This window comes from Poecilia reticulata, chromosome 7 (assembly GCF_904066995.2).
Source record: "Poecilia reticulata chromosome 7, P_reticulata-male-v2, whole genome shotgun sequence".
In the NCBI taxonomy this organism is placed as follows: Eukaryota; Metazoa; Chordata; class Actinopteri; order Cyprinodontiformes; family Poeciliidae; genus Poecilia; species Poecilia reticulata.
In genome coordinates this window covers 6,108,193-6,135,232 of record NC_088836.1, presented here as the reverse complement: position 1 = coordinate 6,135,232, position 27,040 = coordinate 6,108,193, and the positions used below count along the sequence as shown (strand labels likewise).

General features: G+C 38.0%; 1 protein-coding gene across 2 annotated transcripts; it reads right to left on the bottom strand.

The window, feature by feature from the left end:
* Positions 1-797: 797 nt before the first annotated feature.
* Positions 798-26,557, bottom strand: ap4b1 (adaptor related protein complex 4 subunit beta 1). 2 transcript variants are annotated; one of them, XM_017306019.2, is made up of 14 exons: positions 26,403-26,557; positions 26,191-26,320; positions 25,028-25,252; positions 24,811-24,941; positions 23,662-23,809; positions 18,318-18,603; positions 17,952-18,050; positions 17,302-17,413; positions 16,063-16,146; positions 15,835-15,938; positions 11,075-11,282; positions 10,683-10,997; positions 7,298-7,450; positions 798-1,453 (listed from the first exon to the last, which is right to left on the bottom strand). In XM_017306019.2, exons 2-14 carry the CDS (start codon positions 26,301-26,303, stop codon positions 1,035-1,037), a joined length of 2,397 nt encoding a protein of 798 aa, XP_017161508.2. In that variant the 5' UTR covers positions 26,304-26,320; positions 26,403-26,557; the 3' UTR covers positions 798-1,034. The 2 variants fall into 2 exon arrangements, with proteins under 2 accessions (XP_017161508.2, XP_017161509.2); XM_017306020.2 differs by having other exon boundaries at positions 26,191-26,518.
* Between the last annotated feature and the right edge of the window lie 483 nt (positions 26,558-27,040).

Here is a 27,040-nt window from a genome sequence, read left to right as displayed (position 1 = left end):
ATTTTTTCTGCCCCTCTGCTCTTTAGAACTACAGTGATGGCGGAATGTCAGAACTACAGACATGGCGGAACATTGAGTTACTACAGAAGGCAGAGCTGGCATTTAGAAATGTAGAAAAATAGCACCTTGACAGAACACTATAACACTATTAATATAGACAAGATGGCAGAAGAGCAAATAAGGAAGTGGTAAGTACCATATGACTCAGGAAACTTGATACCCCTTAACTGACAACACTAGTTTCAACATATTGAATGGAGTAAGTCCACGTTAGTCAACATGCTTGTGATTCTCCACATGCTATTAATATTATTTTAGCTAAACTTAGCATCGATGCTAATTTTTAGCATCAGAACGCTGGGTTCCAGCCGAAGGGCACACTTTGGCAGGCTTAAATTTCTTCAGAAATTTTCTAGTTTTACTTTTAGGATTCCTTTCCTGCTTGTTTTCTATTCACTTTTAACAAAAATGCTTGTCAGACACACTGTCTGACAAGCACAAGTACATAGCCGCACATAGCAACAAAAACCTGTTAATGTGTGTGTAAAGCAGAGTGACTGATCTAAACACATGATTTGCAAGACAAGAGTTTAAAGTTGAAGTTGCTTCTGTTTAAAGCGTAACACCACCTTCGTGTGCGAGTCTCTAGGTAAACAGCTCTATAATTTATGACTCCAGATCCCAGCTCCACCTGAAAGCAGCTCATTGTGGTTCCACTGTCATCAGGCCAGAAACTAATCAAAGGATTTCTTCTTTGCTCTGCTTTATGAGAACAAAATAACAGTGAACACAGGAGATTCATGAATCTCAGTTGATTTTTATTTAGCTTTTCATAGTGTAGCACACTATGGATATGATTAAACAGAAAATATGAACAGCTTTTGTGCACATTTTACCCAGCCTCATATGTAACAAGTGTGTACTTTCCTGTTACCGTGTCAAAGTCAAGTCATCCTTTTCTCACCCACATCAGTTTTCAAGGCACTGGATAACATCACGATGGAACTAAACAACTCACTTTAGGCTTAAATAAACTAAGCCACCTCAGAGGAAAGTGTGTGCAGTACAGTGGTTAGGACTGACAGAAAGACCCTCAGGGAGCTAACATCATGCGGCTGCTGCCAAAGAGTCACTTTAACTTCCTTATCTCCATCCGCCGTTGCTTGCGTTTGTTCATTGCCCTCCATCTCTCCTTCAGCTGAGCGTTTTGGATTTAGCTCTCCGGCGTACAGCAGCTCCCCCAGCACCAGCGTGCTGCAGGATGTGTCGGCGCGCAAGGTGTGCGTGTAAAGGAAGACTTTCCACGGGAGCGTGTGTGACGGCGTGAAGGCAAGCGTCTGGATGTTGACGAGCTGCATGGCGGCGTGAAGGCTCTGTGGGGAGCAGTGGGGCACGGCCCCACACCTGATGGTGTCCTCTATCCACGTGCCGTTATCTCCCTCATCGGCCGACTCTGGTGAAACAGAATGAGAAACATCTTTAACAAACGTCATGAAACAAGCAGCAGCAGGTTTGTAGACAGTAGCCAAAAAATGACTTGCGTTAACAGTAGCGGGTAAAAAGTGAACTGCAGTAAATGTAACTGAGTAACTGTAACTATTATATTCAAATCTAATCTCGAAGTGATCAATACACTGTTACAGACTAGGGATACAACAAGATCTCACATGAAGAGATCGCATATTAAAAAAACATAGTGGTGGGACTCCATTGAATTTTTTAATCAAGTTAATTGGAGGGTCTGTAATTAATGACTGGAAAAGCATATAGAGACCAGATAAGAAGTTTTTAATTCAAAATCCCTTCTTGCTGCTAAATTATTGCTTAAATAGATATGAGCTCAGCAACACAGATGTTTGTTGTTTTTAACGTTATTAACGTTTAACGTTTAACGTTAGTTTTATCAGATTGGAGCAAAGTGCTATTCAACCCATTCAGCTATCCAGTGATTCAGGAACTACTTTGGAAAAAAGGATTCAATTCTGATCGAATCAGGACATTTATTATTGATCGATTCATGGATCAAACATCTGTTGTGAATTTAGTTGTTAAGCTAATTGTTAGCGAAACAGCAAAGTTGTGCAAAAAGTACTGAAACTTTGAAAAGTTGGACATTCCTGTTTTTAGCAAATTTAGAGGTCTTCTGGTTCTGATTCTGCTTTGCATAAAAGAACCAGAACCAAACACAGAGAAGCAGCATTCAGCTTCTACACACTACAAATGTGGAACAACTTGTGGCGCAAAGACCACAAATTAAACTTACAGGAAACTGTTTATTGCTGATTCTTATGATGGCATTTGATAAAATATGTTAATTGCTTGTTTCACAATTGGTGACTGTATGATGTGTTTATGATGTAAAGAACTTTGAACAGCCTTGTTGCTGAAATATCCTATACAGATATACCTGACTGGAGAAAGTCCCTGTACAGGCCATAGGGCTGCACAATATTCAGATTTTCTAATCTTGCCATGGTGATCATATTGGTGACAATATCAGGTGATATACATGTGTGTTTTCTTGTTTCTAATCTGTTATGTGTGCGTAGTGTGAGCTTTTCCTGCCCAGAGACTTTACATTAGCATGGAAACTAATGTAAAGTCAACTCTTAAAATATATTCCCCAACAATAATTACAATCCAAAGAGTCCTTTGTGACATGGCTATTGAGCAAAGTGATATTGCATTGACAGTATATTCATAATGTAAGGTTATAGTGCATTTTAGGTTCATCCAGAGATTTCACCTGGAAGCTGAATATTATTAACTTTTTGTGTAGTGTAATTCATTTGTCTGAAATTCACAGAGGTATTTTTTAAATACTGAAACAACATAACTGAGAAGAACTTTAAGGTGCCTCTAAAGACTCAGTTTTACTCCGTGGTATTCAAGTGAAGCCTGGTGACTTTTATCGTTTTATGAGATGATTTTATTACTTTGTTTTTACCCTACAACTATTAGCAGCTCACTGAGTTTGAGTTGTTCACGCCTTCTTCTTGTTCTTTTCTCCTTTTTTGTCTCTGTAGATCAGTTTGTCTTTTGTTTTATTATTGGTCTGTTTAGGAAAAATCTTTTTGGTTTTGGGAGAGAGAGAAACACTGAACCAATCAGAGAAATGCGCATTTGCCTTTAGATATTTCATTTAGAAAACCAGAGTAAATGTCAGCGTCTGAGAAAAGAAAAGCAAGAGAGTAGAAGGAAGAAGAAGAAGTGAAACTTAACACATACAATTCTCCTTTTATATCTTATCAGTCATGTGCACAGTGCCTTCCACCCATCTCTCTCCTGTAGGGAGTTTCTCTAAGTTTCTCCCATCTCTGGTTAATTGGTACCTCTGTCCTTAAATCAAACCTGGTTCAAAGGAGTTTTGGTTGGAAAGAGAAGAAAAATCATCTTCACTGAAAACTCCGTTATCTGTTCCATAAGTATAACACTTGCTCAGAAACCTTCATTATCAGTTCATTCTTCCCAGTAAATAAGCAAAAGTTTTATTTTCCAAGACAAGTCGGAGAATCGAAGGTATCGTCCAACAATTGTAAATGTGACGATGGCTCCAAAATGCGTGAAGCCAAGGTAAACTGAGTTCAATTGCCAATAAAAAGTGAGTTTTAAAGTTTAGAAATGTTTTACTCTGGCTGTAAAAACCAAAAACGGGACACTTTGCTTTTATGTCTTACAAATACACAATCAACCATTTTCTCATCCCACAAACAAAAAGTGCTGTTCCACTCCTATCATGGAGAGAAAAGGGCATTTTATACTCCACTCTACACGAGTCCACAGGAGTGAAAAGTGTTCTAGTCCAGTATATCACGAGGCTGGCCAAGAACCTTTAGTTGCATTTGCTGGAAAGCTCAATGAAAGATAACATGGTTTATAGACTACAACCTGATCCCCAACGCACTTTAAGTTAAATTTAATTGACATTTACCTTTATTGTATTCAGTGCTTCCTTCCTAAACTAAGGGTCAATAACATTCGGAGGGGAAAAACAGAAATTGTGCCGGGCACAGAGCAGAGAAAATGCCTCGTCTTTTAGCAGATTATTTACTGTATACATAGTTTTCAGCTAACAGCTCTCAGTTTCCCATTCAGAGAAACAGTAATTCTTTGGGATTTTTCATAAATTCAGTTTAAGAAATGGGAATAAATTGTGTCCTTCAAGCAAACAGCTTGTAAAAATGTGCAATTTCCAATTTGAAACAGGTTCTTTACTCAGATGTTTTTTGTTTTTGTGTTTTTTTTTTTAAAGTTGACAGGTGTGTTGAAAAGGATCTATCCTTGTTCAGCTACTGGTCTGAAAACAAGTCAAATACAATCAAATCTGAAAAGACAAAAAACAAACATTATAATTGCTGAAGAAATATCAACCAAGCCAACCAGTGGCGCAACTACACATTATTCAGGTGGATGCAAAAACATAGATCGGCGCCCCCCCAACCGCCCTGTTGTAATTTTATTAAGCTCTGCTCACAATGCTAACGCAATAAGCAGCAGTCTCCCTTTGTAGCTAAGGTAGCAGCTCGTTATAATCCCAAAGATGTCAAAAATGTCTTCTCCGTCCTCTCATTAAAAATGACTAATCTTAAACATTCATTGTCTCTTTGTGTTCTCCGCTGCATAGCACACAATGTGCTGCGAATGACTGTGACACATGTCATCGATGTAATCCTATAAACAGCTGCAGCTGCGTTGCGAGGGCCGCTCAAGAGAGGGCTTAAATCAAGTTTGTTTGTACAGCACATTTCAGCGACAAGTCAGTTCAAAGTGCTTTACGTGATGTAAACATAACGCAATAACCTATTATAGTGGGAACAGCAAACAAGCATCAAGCATTAGACTTTGTTAAAACAATCAAGAGTAACTATCATCAATTACACATCAAATGTCTAAATTATCATTAATCAAAGGCAGCTCTAAGCAAGTGGGATTTTTAAGCCTTGATTTAAAAAAAAAAAAAAAGCTGAATGCTGCTTCTCCTCATTTGGTTCTGGTTCTGGGGATGCAGAGCAGAACCAGAACCAGAAGACCTGAGAGGTCCAGAAGGTTGATACAACAACAGCAGATCTTGTGGTGCCAAGTCGTTCAGTGATTCATAAACTAACAACAATGTTCTTCAGGTGACAGAAAGCTGACTTTGTAACTGTATTTATGTGACTCTGAGGGTTCAAGTTCAGATTTCAAGCCAGACCTTGGCTGAGAACTAGACCTCATAGTTTAGGATTAGTGGCTGGTTTATGTAAACCAGCTAGTTTACATAAATGTTTATTGAAACCCAATTTTCTCCGTTTTGCACAATGAAAATGTTTTTTAATGCCTATTCATAGTGGATTGTTATAATATTCAAAGTCATGATGATAGCACCAGCTAAAAATAGTAAAAGATCTGGATGGTTCACATGTGTTGGAGAGAAACACTTGGGAATATTTCTGCCTTTGTTCATTCATGGACAGTTTAAGATTAGGAATGTCAATGCCAGAAATGTGACTTGGCAATTCTTCTCTAACACACTTTGTTTTAAATTAAACAAATATTTTAAAATGACTTTATGGACAAAGACACAGCTAAAGTATATCTAACAAGCAGTCCTCACTGAGGATTTTATTAATTAATGGAAAACAGGATGAATGAGCATACGTAATGTCTGCCTTGTTACATCATAAATCAACTCTGATTAATCACATGTTTTAGGGAAGCTGAGATCATTTTCTCTGGCCACGCTCTAGCCAGATTACTGCTTGATCAAAGGAGTAAAAAAAAATAAAATAAAAAATCTCTGAGATGGAACCTGTCTGACAGCATGAAGTACGGTAAGAGACTTCTATCAGTCTGGGAAGTATTTTCTAAGCTACTGCGAGTCCAGAGTCCCACAGTGGGAGTCATTACCCACCAATGGTAAAAACTCTCGGGAGTGAACAGTTGACTGAAATTACTTCAAGAGCACGTCAACGACAGGACGTCACAGAAGAACCCAGAACATTATGGAAAGCACTGCTGACGATGCTAATGATTTAACACTGAGAAAGAGAGATGGCCATGAAAAGAGAACTGATGGAAGAGTTACACGGAGAAAATCCCTCCATGTTTTCTCCCGCAAAGCAATAAAAATAATTCGAAACATGGAAACATGAGCCAAAATTAACAGCAGATTTCTGTTGATGCTAATGTCACAAGCTGCTTTTATCAAACAGCTCTGGTCTTTGGGGAAGCAAAAATATTTGCCTTTGCTTTGATTTTAATAGATATACATCAATATTTGTAAATGTGGATTTTCTGCCAAAATCCATTCATAATAATTCATTTAAATATGAAGCCAAGACCAGGTAGATAGAATCAAGGCATGGAAATGTGTTGTGAACTTAGAAGCCTAAAGTGAAAACTCTGAGTTTGTAAGGTCAATTAGTTTCAGCCCTAACAAAGTTCTAGACACATGAAAAATTTGTTTACTTGAAGAAAGCATCTTTCTTTTTTACTCTTAAGGGTGCATTCACACCAACTCTGTGTAGTCTGCTCTAGTCAAACTCTCATTCGATTAAAGTAATCAAACTAGAGTTAGTACTCGAACTCTGATTGGATCAGAAAAGTGAACTCTGGTTCGCCCACAAACCTCGGTCTCGGTTCGGTTGAAGTGAATTCTGATCTGGTCCGAATGCATATGTGAATGAAAGCTGAGAGGAGACAGGGCCGAAAACAGGAGCCAGATTATGTGGGTAAATATCACCAAAACAAACGGGGGAGTCCAGCGCTCGCAAGAGAAATGTCTCATGGTCCTTTTCCAAAGACAAAAGGGAGATCCTGCAACTGTTAAAATCTGACACTGCTCCATTCTTGTTTTCATTTGGTGAAGAAAGAAGTTGCGATCAGTGTCTTCTTCTGAAGTTTTTGTGTCGTTTCCTTCAGCGGTTCTTGGCGCAGCGCAACCACATGCAAAGGTGTGAACAGGTTTTTCAATTAGTTTTGATTGTTTGACTCAGTGCAGTGCGAAAACAAACCACAGCAGCTGAAAATGTAACAAATGTTGCAATTCTGGTCTGCAGTTGAACCAATTCTACTGGACTATCAGGTGTGAAAACACCCTAAATCAGTTTAATAGTACCTCTGGTGCAACTATTCAGCTGCTTATTACTAAATTGTCACATGGACAGCAGAAAAAGGCTGCAACAACATTAATGTTAAAGTGGTCTAATAAGACACTGCAGCTGTTTCCAAATAAAGAAAGTAACAACATTCAGGTGAAAACTTCACATCCTGGGCCTTGACAGACCGAGTCGCTGTCTAATGCAAGCGACTCCATTACCTTGTTCTGGATGCGAAGCACGCTGCTGCATCCACAGGCACTCAAACTCCTCCGGGGTGACGGGTGGAGAAAGAGACAGAGTGACACTGGGCTCGGCGCCGGGAGCCGGGAGGCCAGCCGGGCCGCCCAAACGCTGAGCGGCGCCGTCTGAACCTGGAGGATGAACAGAGGCGCACAGTCAGGATGCTGGAGACACAGTTGCTACTCGAGCACATGCAATCATCGGTTGATCTCAAACTAAATCGAATCTGATCCGAGCCTCTTGTGCTTGTTATGCGCCAACAACCACCAGCCACATTAGATTAGCAGGAAGCAAACAGGAACCTCTGATGTCAGAGCTATAAATACACTCTTGTAGAATGATAAGTGTGGCATGCAACACAATAATGGAAGAAATGTGATTCATCTCCGTATTTGGTCTTTGCACTCTGCAGAGCCAAATGCACTTCAGGAGCAGCATTGAAATATGAAATGACCTTGATGGTCCCTCTGCAGCTATTCCAGTCACGCTTTGAGACAGAAAACCACTCTGCGGGGTACCACAACAGGCATTATGCAGCAGGATTCACAGAACTGGTCAGGCGTGATAACGATCACATGCAGGCTGTGTTTACAGGAGTCATGCTGCCTGATTGGTCCGGGTTCTTACAAACAGGTCAGAATGTCTGGAGCACGTCTAATCCAGCTCCTTATTGCAACACTCTGCCATGTCAGGGCTGCTGGTTTAACTGTTTAACAACACGTTCGCAATGGAGGGGAGATCTGGTTACCAAAATAAAAGTATTTTCTTTAGGTAAAGGCAAAGGACCTGAAATGAAAAGAAAATGTCCACACTGCCAAAAAGTGTAATTATTATAGAGATAATTACAGATTATAGTGAGTAAAACTTGAGCTTCTGTAAACACAAAGGCATTTCATCCAAAAATAACAGAGAGCAATTACTTTTTAAACCCCAAACACTCAAAATTCCCTACGTTGAAAACATTTGTTTGGAAAAGCCAAATTCCTTGGAAAGGAACATCTCAGATCATCTTTTAACTCTTTTAACCTTGACGAGTTGTTGGAGAAGCCCCGCCCCTTTCTCCCCGTTTACCCATCACTGCAAGGTTCACCACAACGGATATGCAGACTGACTGTTGTGTGCTTCAATGAACAAGTCAAGTTTGTTTGTACTGCACGTTTCACATGGGTGGATGGATTTGAGCAACAAGGCAGTTCAAAGTATTTTAAGTGATATAGTTTCATTTTCAATTAATTTAATGTCTTTTCTTATTTTATTCACTCAATGATAAATACGAATAGTTTATTTAACGACGAAAAGAAATCATGAATGAAATGGAACACTATACACGAAGCCAGAACACACTCATCCACTTCTTAAGCAGTCAAAATTACTACAACTTATTGATATTGTGTCTTAACAGAGAGCAATTACCATGTACAAGCCAAATAAGAGACAATTAGCAGAAAATATTCAATATTTATTTAAGAACTGTGAGGGAGGGTACAATCTAGGAGGGGAACATAACTTTAAAATCTTAACCAGGCGAACAACCAAAAGTTACTCTGTATCTATTTCTGGTGTGGAGCTATGGAATCATTTATCAATCTCAAACAAAATCCAACTATCAGATAGTTTAAGAAAATGTATAAAAATATGATGTTATAATGGGTAAGAATGTTCATTACAAATTGAGATAATAGGGAAGATACGTATTTATAGAGGTATAAATATATATATATATTGGTTTGTTATGTGTGTGCAAATATCTATGTATGTGCATGTATGTATAAATGTGTTCATATGGCTATGTATAATTATTCTTAGTTAATATAGTTATTGTGCAAACAATAGCAAATTTATATTTGCTATTGTGAGATGTATATCATGCAACAAGAGGGAAGCTAGGTATTATTTGCATATTCAAAATAAGTACATTTTTAAAAAGAAGTGCAAACTTATGATATCTGCCCCTATTCACATAAAAAGAAAACCTAAATGACCAATTACCATAGGTTGGGAATCAATAAACATTATATTTAGTCAAATGACATAATCAAAATCAAGAATATTTTAGCAAATAGTAGATAAAATTCCCCAAAAGGTGTTAAAAACTGACAGAGAAAATAACCATTTCAGGTCAAGGCTGCTGACAGTGGTTCTAAAAGCTGCTTTGTCTATAACTCATTGCTGCTGCAATTACGATTTACTGTTTATTCAGTAAACAATAGTCTAACGTAATTTATCATATGCTAAATGCTTCTGAGGCCTGAGTAAGTCCAGACTGTGTTTCACTTCATGCCCAACAGACATGGGGTGGATTCCCTGTTCACGGTACACAGAAGTGTTAAAACCACATGGTTCCTGCAGTTTGAGCCGTTTTCTATGAGTTGTCAAATATATTTACATACAAAATGACGAGTTAGTCTGTATGATGAGCAAGTACAGAACACCACAAATTCCCTCGGCCAAAATAAGCTCCTGTCTGCTTGTGAGTGATTAAGCAACAAGCATTGCTTTACAAAGAAGACACTGGTTGAATTATTTTATGTATGATGCATGTTTCAATAAGGTTTTTTCTTTCCTGGAAAACTCCTACATGCTCACTGTGTTTTCTTAAAATGTGAAGTTTTTTCCCCCCCAGATATTCCCACCTCTATATATAAATCTTATTTTCTGTCTCAATCATTTTTCCCCAGATCCAGGTTACCTTTTATATCTTATTTTTCCTTACATATCAAAAGTAGAAAACAAATGTACACTGAGAAACCATGAACCTGCTTTTCACAGCTTGTCATTTTCTTTCAGTTGTGTAATTTTTTAATGTTTTTTTTCCTCCTCAATTTTGGCTGAGACTCTTAAAACAAAAAAACATCTCAGTGGAATTTTGGTTGAATAAAGATTAAATGAAAAATAAAAAAAAATAAAAAGTTGGCTGATGACCACTTTTCAGCTTGATCATTGCAAGAAGAACTCAAAACTGGAATTATACCAACACTGGACCTTGGCCATCATTTACCATCTAATTAATTTATCTAATAAGTATCTAAGCTCTTGTGGACACACTGAGAGCTCTGACATGTAATTCCCAGGTTTGCTGATCCTCTAATGAAACAAAACAAAACAAAGCAACAAAGAGATGGTGACTGAAAGAAAAAGTAACACACCCGGACATGACACAGCAGGACACTATGAATGCACATCATTGAGCTACAGCACACATAAGCATTTCTGCATGGGAGCACATCTAAAACAATAAATATCAAACGTGCGTCAGGACTTTCCAGGGTGTTCCATGACAAACATAACGTGTTTGTCTAAACACTTTCAAAAACGCCAGCATGCAGAGCAAGACAGAAAACAAATGAAAATTTGATTGCTCACCTAAATGAACCATCTCAAGTTGTCTGCAGTCCAGATTGTCCGGAAGGTCTTCGTTTGGTTTGGGAATAGATGCCAGGTGTTCTGGGCTCCCCCTACTGGTTGACTCTACTTCTACTGAACAGTGCTGCAGAGGCTCCAGAGTGTTAAAGCTGCTCACCCACTGGCTAATGGGTTCGGCCTGGCGGCCGATTAAAACGCCTATGGAGGGGTCCGATCTCCGGACCTGGAGAACATTTCGGGTCTCTCCGATCCCACGCTGCAACAAGCGGTAATAGAGAAGAGCCTGGCCACGCACACACATGTCTCTCTCCTCCTCTGTAAGACACAACGTTGTGTTTGGTACCAATTGTCATTTTATCACTCAAGTCAGTCGTCTAATTGCAGACACGCACCTATGCAGTAGTGCAGCAGCCTCCCCAGCATGTCCTGAGTCTCAGCAGGACGACACAGAAACAGCCTCATGGTGGACGTCAGCAGCTCCATCTTCAACTCCATGGAGGTCTCGCTTCTCACTCCGTCGATGAACGCTTCCAACGTGTAGGGGGCGCTGGAAATCCTCTCCCCATAGGCGCCCAGCAGCCACAGCAACGCCTGCCTGCCCTGGTGGATGAAAAAAAGTTGATGATTTCCAGACAAATTGGAATAATGTGGACAGTGTAGACTTAGCCTCTAACCTTTCCTATATGCTGTGTTTATTTTACCGCTTCAGATTCTTGAAATTTATATATAAATACATCCAATAAAACAAAACAGTATGCAAGCATGTGGTGAATGTTTCCCAGTGTGCATCTCTGCATCTGTTTTAAAACTGTAAAAGCCTGTTTTGTTAGAATAAGAATTAGAAGTGGACTTAGAAATTACTCATAACCCTTTCAGTAAACAATAGAAAAGTCTTTCTTGGCTGTTGCAGCAACTAAAACATTTCTAGTGACTCATTATATAATTTTTATGTCTCCATTGGTATTACAATGGAAATATCCCCCCACAGGGTTTCCCCCAGAAAACTAGCTATGCTAGTGTAGGTTTGAGGAGCTGGACACTCATCCAGTGGCTCACTGTGTCAACTAATTAAAAAATATCTAAATCTAACAGGAAATTTGAAAACATGTCTTTGTAGTTATGTGTAATTAGATTACATTACTAACACCAAAACACCAACTATAAAGTCTTTAAAAAGGCAAACACACAAAAAATTACAATAAAAAAAATATATTTTTCACTTTTTCTAATTAAAGCATTCAAAACATGTTGAGACTTTATCCATGACTTGTCTCTTTATTTGCTGAAGTTTTTATCATGTAGAGCAGTAGAAACAGGAAATTAGTGTGTTTTGAAAAACTGCACAGGAAGCACTTTTTTCTCATCACATGAGTCACATGATCAACAACGAGACGTTACTGCTGGTGAAAACAATTAAGGCAGGGGTGTCAAACTCCAGTCCTGAAGGGCCGCTGTCCTGCAGTTTTTAGATGTGCCACAGGTACAAAACACCTGAATCAAATGGCTTAATTACCTCCTCAGTTCTCCAGAGCCTTGCTAATTACTTAATTATTCTATTCAGGTGTGGTGCAGCAGAGGCACTTTCTAAAAGTTGCAGGACACCGGCCCTCGAGGACTGGAGTTTGACACCCCTGAATTAAGGAGAAAGCAAGTTGAATAACCTGATGTGTGAATATTCTGACTCATGGGATTTTATTTGCATTTTTGTTGTCAACAATAATTAAAATTATTGAGGGATCAGACCTGGACAATGAAACATCAGCAATACAAATTTGTCCTCATTTTTCTTATGTGAACATAAAACATAAGAAAGACAATACGAAAAACAAAACAGAAATGACATAAGCAAAAACACTCCCATGACCCACCCCCCTCCCTTTCCCTAGGACTTATATCTGATCACACCGAGGCTCAGATCAACTCCTCTTCAAATAGAGTTATCAACATATTGCAGAAGGGGTTGCCAAGTTTTATTAAATTGCTTTTAATTATATGCTAATGAGAACCGTAATCTTTCCAAATGAGAGAGCCTTACCAGTTCCTCAAGCCACAACTTAACGGATGGAACCTCTGCTTTTTTCCAAAACATCAACACTAGTTTTTTCCCTATGATAAAGGCATAAGATAATAATTGTTGTTGGCATTTATTAAACTGAAAAAGCTGAACAGAAACTCCGAGTACAATCAGAAGTGGGTCCAGCCTCAGCTCTGTATGGAACATATCTGATAAAGTTTTGAATACGCCAGACCAAAATGGGGTTAATTTAGTACACAAAGAGTAAGAGTGGAGAAGCGTGGCTTCTTCAATATGGCATTTGTCGCACAATGGGGATGTGTCAGGAAAAATTTTATGTAGTTTCACATTACAGTAATGAAGTCTGTGAATGATTTTAAATTGAATAAGACAGCGTCTGGAGTTAGCAGAGCACTTATGTATATTCTCTAAAACAGCCTTCCAGGGTTCATCACTTATCTCCGTTCCCAATTCCTGTTCCCAGCTTGTTCTAAGGCCCTGCATGGATGGCGAGGATCTGAGTAATAACATATTATAAAACTGAGAGATTAGATGCCCTTCCCCACCACCCAACTTGAAGAGCTCGTCAAATTCATTGGGTATTATATTCTCTAAAGCGTCCGTGTGTTTTTTAACATACGCCCTGACCTGTAGGTGTCTGAAATGATTGTGTTTGTGGAGACCAAATTTGGCCTGAAGTTGAGAGAAAGAGGCAAAATTACCACCCACCAACAGGTCACCAATACTTCTGATGCCCAACTCTTTCCATTGTATGTAACCTGAATCTAAAGTGGAAGGGATAGATGAGGGATTCTGTGCAATTGGTAATAAAATGGATATAGACTCATTGCCAAATTGGGATTTTATCTGTTTCCAAGTACGTACAGTACTGTGGATGATGCAGTTATTGTTATATGCCGAGGCATCTATAGTTGTTGGTGACAAAATAAGAGCACCAATTTCATGAGGGCTGCAGTCTTCCTTTTCCATTATAATCCCCTTGGATTGTGTAAAATTGCGATCTAGCCAAATTGTAATAGTGCAAAGCGCACAAGAGTAATAGTAAAATAAAAAGTTTGGGAGGGCCAGTCTGCCCTCCGATTTTGCCTCGCAAAGGTGAGCTTTACTAATTCTGTGCATTTTATAGTCCCATAGAAAAGGAATGATTATAGAGTCAAGTTTCTTAAAAAATTCTTAGGTAAAAAGATAGGAATATTTTAAAACAGGTAAAGGATCTGAGCCAGAAAAATCATTTTAATTGCATGAATTCTTCCCACCAGGGAAATGGGAAGAGATCTCCAAAACAGAATGTTATTTTGTAGCTTTACCATAAGGGGGGAGAAATTAGCTTCATACAGTGAATTAAAATCCCTAGTAATCTCTATGTCAAGGTAGGTGAACTTATTACTAGCAATTTTAAAAGGCATACTTTCCAAGATCGAAGAGTCTTTGAGCTTAATTGGCATCATTATTTGCATTTTTTAGTTACTGGAAACACCACAACTGTGAAATTGTGTTTTCTTGACATTAGCGGAATACTGACAGTTTTGAGCACACTGTAATGGAGCGTAGCTAGTCTCCCACCATTTGCACTGGGTCAGGGGTCACTTCCTCCTTGGTCTGCGTCTACAGAGTCCAGCGGTAGCAACCATCTGCTGGACTGTTACCATGGCATGATCCACAGTCTGCAGGGCAGCCTTGGTGGAAATTCTTGGATTCACCGCTATCGCTTTGGACTTCCTACCGCATCCTCAGAGACTTTTCACATGTGGAACCTCTTATGTTCTTTAGTAATACTCTATGCTACGCCCACTGGATCTTGAAGATATTTAGATAGTGATCTCAGTGTATTTTAAACACTGCATTCTCAGATAGTACAAAATGTGACAAAAAGAAAAAAAACCGGAAGAAGTCAGTACGGGTGCTGCTTCTATTTTACAGGTTTATTTTGAGGGTTTCGGGGGAAGGCATTTTTCAACTCACTACGCATGTCTCACAAAAGACACAAACCACTTTCCTTAAAGCAGTGATGGCATTTAGGAGAGAAACAAACAACAGTGCTCTATGTTATTGCAAATAGAAATCTAATTGACTAAATGAGCTGAACTTCTAATGCATTCACACATTACGCAGGTCGGTTTTCAACAATGGGTTCAAGGGGCTTAGAGCAAGGCATGGATATGTGGTGGGAAAAGCTGGAATTGAGCTCATGACCCTATAATTAACTGAAGACCGCTGCTCCCACTGAAACACACCCACTCCTGAAAAACACTTTGTGGAATGAACTCAAGACAGCAAAGAATGAAGTGAGAGCTTCTTCTTTCCTGCAGTCACCATCACAACATTAGAGTATAATAATACTTTCTGTGAGCTGCTTGAATGCAGCATTATGTTGGTTACTATTATCTAAGTCAAGGACCGTGCAATAACGCAGTGCATGCTGGTAGTAATGCACTGCGTGACCACCAGCACAAACTTCTTATAGATTTGAGACCACAAATCTTTCTTTTGTGTCTCTGCTCTGCTCTGTCTCGTCGGTTGCAGCGTGTGGTTCTGGTTCTGTGGGCGGTTATTTCCTGTTTCCGTAGCTCCGTAGCGTTTTCTCACAGTTGTAACGCAGTCTGGTTTCTGTACTACTCATAAGCCCGAGTGAGACCACACATGTAAAACAATGCAAATCTATTCTCATGTACAAACATGGAAGCGGCAGCTTCCTTGTGTACGGGAGGAATAGAAGAAGTCGGGGAAACAACAATATGTAAAACGGTTGATAAATGTTGGAGGCCTTTCTACTTAGCGCTCAAAGCAAACATATACTCCAGTTACTAGAAAGTCTATCCAGTTCCTGAAAAACAAAAAAATTATTAATTTAAACTCAACAAAACATTATATTTGGCTGTTTTGTAAGCTTTAATTTAAATAAAGTCTGACATCTTTGAAAAATGACCTCATGCCAACTCTGGGTTGGAAGAGGATTTCTGCAGCGTCCCTAAAGAGAGGTGGACTTCGAGGTCTTGATTTACGAACTTTGCAAACCAAGTCCTATGTGTACGTCTAAATCCAATACATCAGGTTGATTTGATTTACTCTGTGAAATGAGCCCCCTCAGGGCGACAGTGGGAGGATCTGGGCTCTAACCTGGCTGTCTTGCAGCACTTCCTCGCAGCCCTCCAGGGCTGAAGACACTGCATCGCTGCACTGAGGACACGCCCAGACCAGATCACGGATCGTCTGCACCACCGCTGGGAGAACGGGGCGGGGCAGGAGGACAAAGGACACAAAACCACACAGTTACAAGCGATCAACATGTTCCCCAAAGAGGATGATGGGAGATTATTTTTCTGAATGTTGAGGGCTGATTTATACCAGAGGTTATCTGATCCTGTTTCAGCCCGAGCAGCCCGGTGAGAATCTCCAGACATTTGTCGCTGTAGCTTCGGCCGATGCGTCCTGACAAAGGGACACAAAGGGAGACGGAACAGGATATACGAGCTTAAAACCACAGCAAGCTCAGCTTCAGATCCTGGAATGTGATCAATCCTGCCTTCTTAAACATGACAGTAAAAAAATAAATAAATAAAGGTTTTTCTTTTGCTGCATATTTGATTTAATAAAGGGAAACAGAATAGTTTTGTATCTAATATGGTTTCAGCAATGGAAACGCACACAGGAAAAACCAGCACATTTCTCCCCCACCCCCATACAGAGACTACCTGCCATTCCATGCTACAAATAGCTTTAGACACTTTGTGATTTTCTTACTGATTGTTATTAATGTGTTTAATTGCCAGAGCTTGAAAATACATTTGGGAGCAGGTATCTGTCATGATCTGATGAAGGGTTAGGGTGAGTAGAGGATCAAGGCAGAGACAGGAGTGGAAGTTGCAATCATGGTTTATTAAAAACTTGAAACAATTGTGCGGGGTCCAAACAGAGGAAGGGACCAGGAGACAAAGAAGAGGAGGAGAAGAGGCAAGGATCCAGCAGGGAAACAATGACACACAGGTGAGACGATGTACACAAGGAACTCAAAACAACCCAGAACCATGACAGTGTCTCGTTTAAACGAGAAAAATTCTCATCCCAGTGAAACAAGCTTTATACCTCGTTGCATCAAGAAAGTTTCTCATTTTGGATGAAAAGTTTCTCATTACACCGAGATATAAAAATTTGCCTTTTTATGATTTTTGGTTCTTAAAAACACGTTAATTCTCCTCCCCTCCCTGGTTCTTCTACACGACATCTGAGAACCCAAAGAGGTGTTGCAACGTCTTGAAGGGATAGTTTAAGTGGGACTCTGGGGAGAGCAGCCTTTTTTTCCTAAAATGGTTAGAAAACTTTTTCAGATTTAATATATATATATATTTTTTTTTACAGATTTCTTGATTCTTGGTCTACTTTTTAAGTAAAAAAACATTGCCTTTTGTTTGTTATTTGTATTTTAAAACTTTAATGGAGCCATCAAGGGATGGTTGAATTTTAAATCCTTTTGGAGACACACTTGTAATGATGATGTTTAGCTAAGTGAAACACACAAAAAGGTATATACATAACGTCACAGATAAGTGACGGTTTGCGCGCGTGTGTTTGTGTGTGTGTTCTTACCAATGGCTGATATGGCGGCCTGAGCGGTGTCTGTGTTGACGTCAGTGCAGTAACCCTTCAGCTCATCCAGGATCATTATAACGTTCTCATCATTCACCAGCTCTACCAGCACCTGCAAACACACACAGGCACACACACACAGAAACGCACACGCACACACCCCTCTGGTTAACACACCATCAATAATTATTTTAAAATCTTCTAAAAAATATATCTTTTTACATATTTGTTGAAACTGTCTCTATGTCATGACAGTTTGGTATGAGGCAGATAATCTGTGGAAAAAAAATTGAGCTCCTCTGATTTCTCCCAGTGCTCCCAGGGGTAGTTACTAGCAACCAGTGTGGGACGTCTCTGAGCTAAAACTGGACCCCATGCTGGAAGTGGAGGGCACCGCTGCAGCATCAGCAGATGTGACAGATGCTGATCGATTTGTGGATATTCATGCAACAAAAAGTGTGACAATTCAGCAAAATAAAAAAAAACAACAAACAAACAAATTGAATCCTTGGAGAGTCATTGTTTGTGATGACAACAATGAACATTGTCATCTAAAAGTTCTTCAGAGAACTACGGCTTAAAATCACTTCAGCTGGTTGTCTGGAGGCAAAAGTGTGAAGGAATAACTTTGCTTGGCATAAGAGCACTACCTGCATTTTTCTGCGCTTGATGTAGGCCGGTTCAGCGTAGCTACAGAAGAAACGCTTGTAGTGCTCTCCCAGCAGGCCGGGGATGGAACGCAACAGCAGCTGCAAAAAGACAAAAACACTTTTATTTGATTTTATACACTAATGAACAAAAAAAATGTAATAGGTATCAGTCTCTGGGTATTAACAGAGGCAGATGATGGGTTAAGTAATAACACTATCATGCACATAAGATTTTACAGATTGACATAATTCTCAAAATGCATTTATTGTATTGTAAGAAGTATACAAAAATATTCTACACTGCAGTGCAGAAACAGTCTGGAAGTGACACATAGATAAATGCAAAGTTAGTGCCGAAACTCTCACCTGTATATGACAGAGGGCCGTAAACCTCATCTCCCTCGATCCACTCCCGCATGCGGCCAGCAGAGGTCCTCGCACTCGCTCCAGGGCGGCCTGGCTGACCGCAGGAAGGCCGGAGCAGAGGCTCAGGAAGAGGCTGAGGGTGGCCGCCATGACTGGAGGGTGGGGGCTGACCAGGGAGGAGTCCAGCAGGGAGAGGATGTCAAAGAGCTCGTCTTCTGACTGGGGCTGGTACCGCTGGAGGACCCTCAGCACCTCCGACTGGCCCCAAGTGTCACACTCCTTTAGCCTGGAAGCAAAACATTTTATATGCGACGTTCACTGGTAAACATCCTGAAAGATTCATTGTGGGTTCTATCTTGTTCTTCTTGTATATGCATTGTCTGTCTTTACCAGGGCCGTATTTACAAGGATGACTGTCCTGTAGCAGTCTGTAGCACAGCGAATTTGAAGAAGCCTCTGACTGAAGACACTTTGTTGTTGTAAACCAGTCTCATGAAGACGATGATCAGGGTTTTCTGTGATTTTCTTGATTTTATGAAGAATGCTTCTTTGCATCATTATCTCCTGAACAGAATCAGGGCAGAATCAGCTTTCTTTACCAGGTTGTTGAGCCTTTTTAGATCCCTGGTTCTGATGCTGAACATCATCATGATAACCAAGGAACACAGCAGAAAGGTCAGGGGTAACGTTGTGGCTGAATTTAAAGCAGGGTCAGATTCCAAAACCTTATCCCAAGCTTTGAGCATTCGCCAACAAAATACTTCTCAGTATTTCAGTTGAAAGTCTTTTCTTGAACATTTCAGCCAGCTGTGCAAATTTTATAGACTGACATTTTTCTCCATTCTTCTTTAAAGAAACAGGGGCAGATGCATGGAATTAATCTATTCAAGCAAATTGTGAGTTAATCTATTGAGAACTTTTTATGACCTGATAAAAGATGTACAATGCTAGTTTAAGCTTTGATCTATTTGCAAAACGACTGAGCTCTGCAACATTAAAACATAAATAGAACTGTAACTACATTAATCATAACTCTTCTCTTCAGAGTTTCTGTCAGTTTCTGGAGGTGCAGCTCTGTGCTGCCTTCAGGAGAATGGGACATCAGAGTATCATCCATAAAATTTCACCCATATGGCATTTATTGTGCAAACCAGAGCTTTCAGTGAAAAAACAAAAGTTTCAGATCCTTTTAATGCCATACAAATATGAGACAGAAACATGGATTATATCTTTATATAGACCTGTCTATTGATTTATAGATTAATAGTTTTACAGGACAGAAATTACAAAGAACAAATCTGGTTCTTAATCAAATCCTAATGAGTCAAATTGAAAGTGTCATGGAGTCATCAGCCTCATGACATTAAAATTGACATGAAAATTAATATTGAAGAAATAAATACATCAAATCTAATTAAAAACATAAATAAGTGATAAGTTATTTACTGTTATGGTCTGTAAGATATATTTATTCTCAGTACTAGATATGGTCTTAAACCCATGGCACTTCAACAATATTATTTTACCTTTTAGCTGGAAATAGTGTCTGTTTATTCTTGCTATACAGTAATCTGTATTAAGTATTGCTCGAAATGTATTTACTTTGGTTTCTTAGTTTATTCTTGCATCTTGTTCTTCATTCATTTCCATTTAGTTTCATTTGATTAGTATTACCCTCTTGGTTTATTGCTATGTCCACTTTAGTTTCTTTTCTGTTGCTAGATTTATTTTATCGTTTATTGACCATCAGTAATTTTTACTCATCACCTGCTGCGCCGCCTAATCGTCATGTGTTTCACATCATGTGTTGATTTTTCACTCTTCAGCATCGGATTCTCTGTTTTATGCTATAAAACAGAGTTCGTCGATCCGTTTTATGTCCCGCTTCTCCTGTTTCAGAGTTTTGCACAATGTGCGCATCGTTTTTTTTAACCTCCTAAGGTGCAGGGCGGTTGGGAAGCGTATCGATGGGGAAAAGGCAGACTGACATAAACCTTTTAAAACAACGGAAACAATTTCAGTATTTTGATTATTGAAATTTAAAAGTGCTGTGGTACCGTTGTACTATCGTACCTGTTTCATACCGGACCACTTACAGCACCGGTGTTAAAGCAACAAAATGAATGCTCTCTATCGTGGTATCACCCATGGAGGGATTTCTTTATTTAAATGGGTTCATTTTTCAGAGGGATACAAAGTCAGAGTATCGTGATTTTAGTAATTATATGTTTATAAGAGCAATTTTCTGTTGTCCTTCCATGGGAGTGGGCAGCATCCAGACGGACAATAAAACACTTTTTAATATAAGTTGCTTCTGTGACATGATCACAGAACTGCCAAAACATATGTACAAAAATCCTCAATAAAACATAAAATATTAGAAAATCAGACACCAGACAAAGTGAATCTCAGCAATTTTTATCAGCTAGTGTAACGCTGACCTGATGCGGTGAAGCTACTAGCAGGAGCGGAGATGCGCCAAGAACTACAAACACTGAATAGAAGGAGAGCTGCCATTGATACAGTTGCAGCCAAGCATGATTTAATGTTACAAAATACAGTATTAGCAAGTTGCTCAAAGTCTAAACTGGTATTGTTGTGATTGTAAGGTGTAAAGTTTATCTTCAACCAAACGCCCCCCAAAGGATTCCCAGCGACCCCTTTTGGAAATATTTCCGCCAACTTCCTATCCCCTTTCCCCTAGCCATGCCCAGCGCCACTTGTTTTTAATCCCTTTCTCAAGTAAACGTGTTTCTTTACCAGGTGAGACAAACTCCATCTTCTTTCATATCGCATTTGATTTAATCACAGAACTGAACGCACACGCTTTTTTTCTACTAACCGTTTTACAGTCACTGGTCAAGAACACGGGAGCTAGAATTCTGATTGGCAGACATCTTTGTCTATTATCTACAGTTTAGTTGAGGCGGGCCGTTTGGTCCAATGCTCGTCTTGACTTGGTCTTGGGTAGGTGGTCTTGACTACATCACTGCTACTGGCTCCTTGGTTGCATATCCTCTCCCACCCACCTTCTTTCCATCCCCTTTCTGTTGGATTTCTTTAAAAAATAAATGCCACTAGTGGCAAAAAAAGTGAATATCATGCTATGTTAGGACACGAGACAAGATGTTTCCATCCCTGAAATTATGATGCATAGAATCTAAACTATTTTACAGAGAGTAAACATAATAAAAACATGCTTTACCTGTGGCATTGTTCATTAAAATGGCACATATCTAATGTACTAAAATTAAATATGATCGGTTCACTGAATGATATTGCATTAGGGATTAGGTAATGCATTCAGCAAGTACTTTTACTTTTAATACTTAAGTATTTTTAAAAGCCAGTACTTTTTTACTTTTACTTAAGTACAAATGTTAATGTGGTAGTTTTACTTTTACTTGAGTAAATTTTTGTCTGTGTATTTGTACTTTTACTTAAGTAAATTTTTTGAGTACTTTCTCCACCACTGGATATGTTATAGATATATATATGTACTATATAATATATATTATACTATATAGTACATTATATTATACTTAAATATAATATAATATACTTAAGTATATATAAGTATATTATATTATACTTGGTAATATAGTAACTTTATATTGCTGAGTATTACAATAAAATGATTATTATAATAATTAATCATAATAATTATTTTAACAATGATAATAAATAATTATCAATATAATAAATACTAATAATTGGTATTACTTATATTGATAATTATTATTGTTACTATTGCTAAGGATAGCAATTATTATTGCTATTGTTTTTTATAATAATAGTACTAATAATATTACTATTATTATTAAAAAACAATAGCAATAATAACAATATTAAATTATAACAACATTTAATAACATAAAAAATGTATAGTTATTAAATTATATTATTAAATTATAACTTTTTTCCCATTTCATACTGTTTCTGAACTGTTTGTGTATTAAATTATAATAACTTAATTATAATTTAATATTGTTATAATTGCCATTGTTTTTAATAATAGTACCATTATTATTATTAAAAACAATAGCAATAATAACAGTATTACGTTATAATAACAGTTATAATTTAATAACTATTAAATTAATATATTAAATTAGAATAAAATTATTCTAATTTAATATTATTGCTATTTTTCTTAAATAATAATAGTACTATTATTATTAAACAGTAGCAATAATAACATTAAATTATACTAACAGTTATAATAACCTTTTATTATAACTTTGTTATTATAATTTAACAACATAACTATATAAAATTATAATAACAAAGTATTATTGCCATTGTTTTTAATAATAATAGTACTAATAATAGTAATAATATTATTACTATTATAATATTAAATTATAATAGTTATAATTGAATAATTTTATTAAATTAATATAATTTATTATATTATATTATAATAATATAAAGTTATTCTAATTAATATTATTATTGCTATTGTTTTTAATAATAATACTATTATTAGTATTATTATTATTAAAAACAATCGCAATAACAGTATTAAATAATAACATAGTTATAATTGAATAACATTAAATTAATATAATTTATTATATTATAATAATATAAAGTTATTCTAATTAATATTATTGCTATTGTTTTAAATAATAATGATAGTATTATTATTGGTACTATTATTATTATTATTATTATTATTATTAAACAATAGCAATAATAACATTATTAAGTTTTTATAATTTAATATTGTTATTGCTGCTATTGTTTTTTAATAATGGTACTAGTAATATCTCCACAAAAACAACAGAATATTCAGTCCATTACAGTCTTATGTTTTTGTGGCTTGATATTTATTTTGCAATTATTAATAAGTGATCAATGTGTTAGATTAGCTAACACATTGATCACTTGTGTTAGCTAGTGATCACAAGTGATCACATTGAGCAGACAAAATTATTGTCTGCTCAATGAGGTGAGCAGACAATACTTTTGTCTGCTCACCTCATTAAACACCTGCTGTACTGATGATCTGTCTGAGTTGGTGTTTAAGTCGCCTTTTATTTTCTAACTGAACTGAAACAGAATTCCACACCTACATATGAAGGTTGTTTCAGTCAAGCTGCCATAACTGGACTATTTCCCTGTCCTTCCATATTGTTTTCTTAACTTTTTCCTGACTTGTTTATCTAGAGATAGTCGATATCAATATCGACTGACATGAAATGCTTATATTGCGATACATATTTCAACCCTAATTCCGCTTTTCAGACATATTGCCCAGATGTTGGAAACAAGTTGAAAATCCATATTTAATTTTTCTTCCACTTCACAGCTATGCCTTAACTCGTCTCACTGGACCAACCTGTTGAGGAGGTGATGAGTGATGGGCTTGTTAATGACGACACCCCCCTCGTCCTTCAGGACCTCCTCCAGAGCTCTGAGGCAGTTCACCATCACCACGGGGTCCGGGTCCCTCAGCAGGCTGTACAGCTCGTTCACCACCGCGCCGTCTGGAGCATATCCCAAACACCAGCTGCTATTCACTCATTCATCATTTATTGTGAAAAAATTCTTACCATGATAAGAATTTAGATTTATCATTCAATTAATGTTTAAAAAAAAAATAAAATTCTAAATTATTGAAAATTTATAATTTTCGGTAAATTTGAAAATATGAAAAAGCAGTTATTGTGTGCAGTTTAGTGATATGAATCACACTTCTTTAAGTGACCGGTGTCCTGAACAAGCCTATATCAAGTAAGAATGTTATTTGATTTAACGCCTATAGGTATAAAAGTGCTACTTACTTTTTGTACCTATAAAAAGCAGCACTAAATCGTTTTTATCATAATTTTTGGCATTATCAAAATAGTACCACAAAATATTACAATACAATTCTAATTCATAATTAGTTGCTTCTATGGGAATTAAAAGAGAAAGCATCTGCCAGGTCCTGCCAAGCAAATGCACTGATCCCATGGATTAAATCAAAGTTTTCTAACAATTCCTTGGCAATGTGAGAAACCTTTAGTTGTTGCTGATCATCATGCTTCTGGGTACTTCCTCAGTATGATTTGGCAGATTGTCTTATTTGCATCACTTTTGGTTGAAAGAGGAACCTCAAATGAACTCCCACTTATTTCTTACTTTTCCTGCTCTTTTTTTTTCCTTTTTAAAGAGACAGAAGAAATGAAAAGAGGTTGGAGTCCTTGTCAAACAGCATTTTGACTAAAGTCTTAGATCAGGTTTGAGTCCCAGATAAGGACAGGGGTGCGGGTGTCTTCCCCCCTGGTTGAAAAGAGGTGCAGGTTTTAATGTTATTATCTTTTTTAATCTTTATTTCTTTTCTTTTTTTTTCTTTTTTTTCTCTTTTTTACTGTTTATTCAATGTCACATGCTGTTTTTTTTGTTTGTTTTTTTAAATTATGGAAAGCACTTTGAAATGCCTTGCTGCTGAAATGTGCTATACAAATAAAATTTGATTGATTGATTGATTCATTGAAAAGTCCACCTATTTCAGAGCCAGGTTGGAGATTGTGCAGCTTGGCCCAACCAAGGACGGCCACCCGTCGGACGCAAGCCGCCCTGTCTCTCAGCCCTGCGGTCAGAGGTTGCTCCACATACTCCACTAAGCTGGACAACCTGCCACACACAGAAGCAGTGAGCAGGAATCTGTTACGGAGCGCTGTGGGGTTCGCGTTAGCGCCCGGGCATGTCTCCCTGCTCACCTCAGGTTGGTCATGCTCCTCAGGGCCAGGCTGCGCACCATGGGGTTGGGATCCAGGCAGTCTTTCCTCAGAGTGTTGACGACCAGAAGGGACAGCTCTGGGTTCAGGTGGGCATAGCAACACAGGAAGACGTACACCAGTTTCTTCTGGACGACATCCACTGTGGCGCAGGCTTTCACCATTTCACTGAACAGGTCGGACACATCCACGCCCTGAGACATAGCCCTGAGATGGAGAGGCACACGTCAGCATGACCACATATGGCTAAGAAAAACACTTTTTCGGAGCGGAAGCTGCTAGTGAGGGAGGGAGAACCAAAGTCAGCTGTTGGCAGCATCTGTGAGGAGTTTAAAACTAAATCAAGACAAGTACATGGGAGCTAATTGAAAGGAAACTTTAACATCTAAGAAGAGTCTGTGATACATTCAGGCTGCCAGGTAGAGAGAGAGCAAGACATCAACGATTGACCGGAAAGCTGGAAGAAGTACAGGGAAGTCGCTCTGTTTTATTCCGCAAATTTATGTGATAAGAAACATGCTGAATTATGGAATTTTACCAGCTTTTAAAAATCTCAGAGTCAAGGTGAGGATCACTATTATCCGAAACAAACACAAGGAGACAGATGGTTTTGGAACGCTAGTTGCAACAGTTGTACTAATCACTAATAAAAGATGCTGAAGATATTTTGAATTATCACCTCAAATAATTTTGTCTTTGTTTTACAGAAACTGCTCACTCACACAGCAGGACGTCACCCCTGCTCCTTATATAAATAATTAATGACTACTCAGAGCAGCCAAGCTACAAAAATACTTAAAAGTAAATTTAATGCTAATTTCAATTAAGAAACTTAGATTTGCTTCACAGAGATTAGGAATATACACGATCCTATATTATTTTTAAAAGCATATAAAACCCCTTTTCTATTGTTCAGCTAAATTTAGCAGAATAATTTTGAATAATAATTGATTGTGTTTAGTTGTTAATAGGAATAAACTTTAGAAGTCAGGTCCATGTGTTTGGGTCCTGCTCCCTCATTCTAAATTGTAGTCCATGTTTCTGTGAAGCTCATACACGGTTTTAATGTTTAAGGTGTCTGCGGGCCCCAGAGCTGTGGAGGTTCGGCCCTGTGAACCAACACAGACACAGCTGGTGAAACCCACCTGATGACTTTGAGCACGGTGTTCCGGTACCGCAGACGGTCGGACTGGATGTTGGGGTTCGACAGAGCCCTCCTGAGCTCCTTCACCATCTCCTTACCACTCAGATACGGCATGATGAGAACTAGAAAAACTATAAATTACCTGTTACCATCTTAATATTAGAGGTGACACAGGGTAGACTAACACAAGATAGGTTCAATATAAAGTATTACCAAATTATTAGTCAGCAGAACTTCAAACTGCTCATTTTATCCAGGATAGCCTGCTTTGATGACTAGTTTATTTACAGCCGCCATGTTTCATTTTCTTCTGCAGCTCAGTGGATTTGATTTTACATCGCCCTCTGCTGTCCTGGAGGGGATTTACAAGAGCTTGTTAGAGAGGTGTATAAACTCAGAGCGTATTTCGGGCAGAGTTGTGGTAATAATCAGGTAATATTCTGGATTTACACAAATTTAAGAAAAAGTATCACATTGCTTATTCATACTTTGCTGATTTAGGTTCTGAGTTAAATCTATACTTCATTTTATTTCAACAAAATTAATTTAATAAGTCATTACCGCTTTTTGTGCATGGAAATATTTTTTTTATTTGCATGCTTCAGACTTTTTTTATTTCTGTTCAGCAATGTTGTTTTGTTTGGAAACATTTGACTCATCCGTTGTTTTGCTGCTATCAGCAACTTTCCTGTAATCTTCTTACATTATTGTCATCCATGGTTTTCAAACTGTGGTTCAAGTACCCAGGAGGGATTGTTTCATAATAGCACCTACTACTTCTGCATCCAATACTATTTTTTGTTTGCTTTTTTAAACATAGTTTCAAGGTTTCATACAAAAAAAATATTTTC

Coding starts and splice junctions, on each gene's coding strand:
- ap4b1 (XM_017306019.2), bottom strand. CDS start 26,303: ATGCCGTATCTGAGTGGTAAGGAGATGGTGAAGGAGCTCAGGAGGGCT. Junction 23,810..24,810: donor CCAACCTGGCTCTGAAATAG/GTGGACTTTTCA, acceptor GATATGCTCCAG/ACGGCGCGGTGGTGAACGAG. Junction 18,051..18,317: donor CGGCCCTCTGTCATATACAG/GTGAGAGTTTCG, acceptor GTCTTTTTGCAG/CTGCTGTTGCGTTCCATCCC.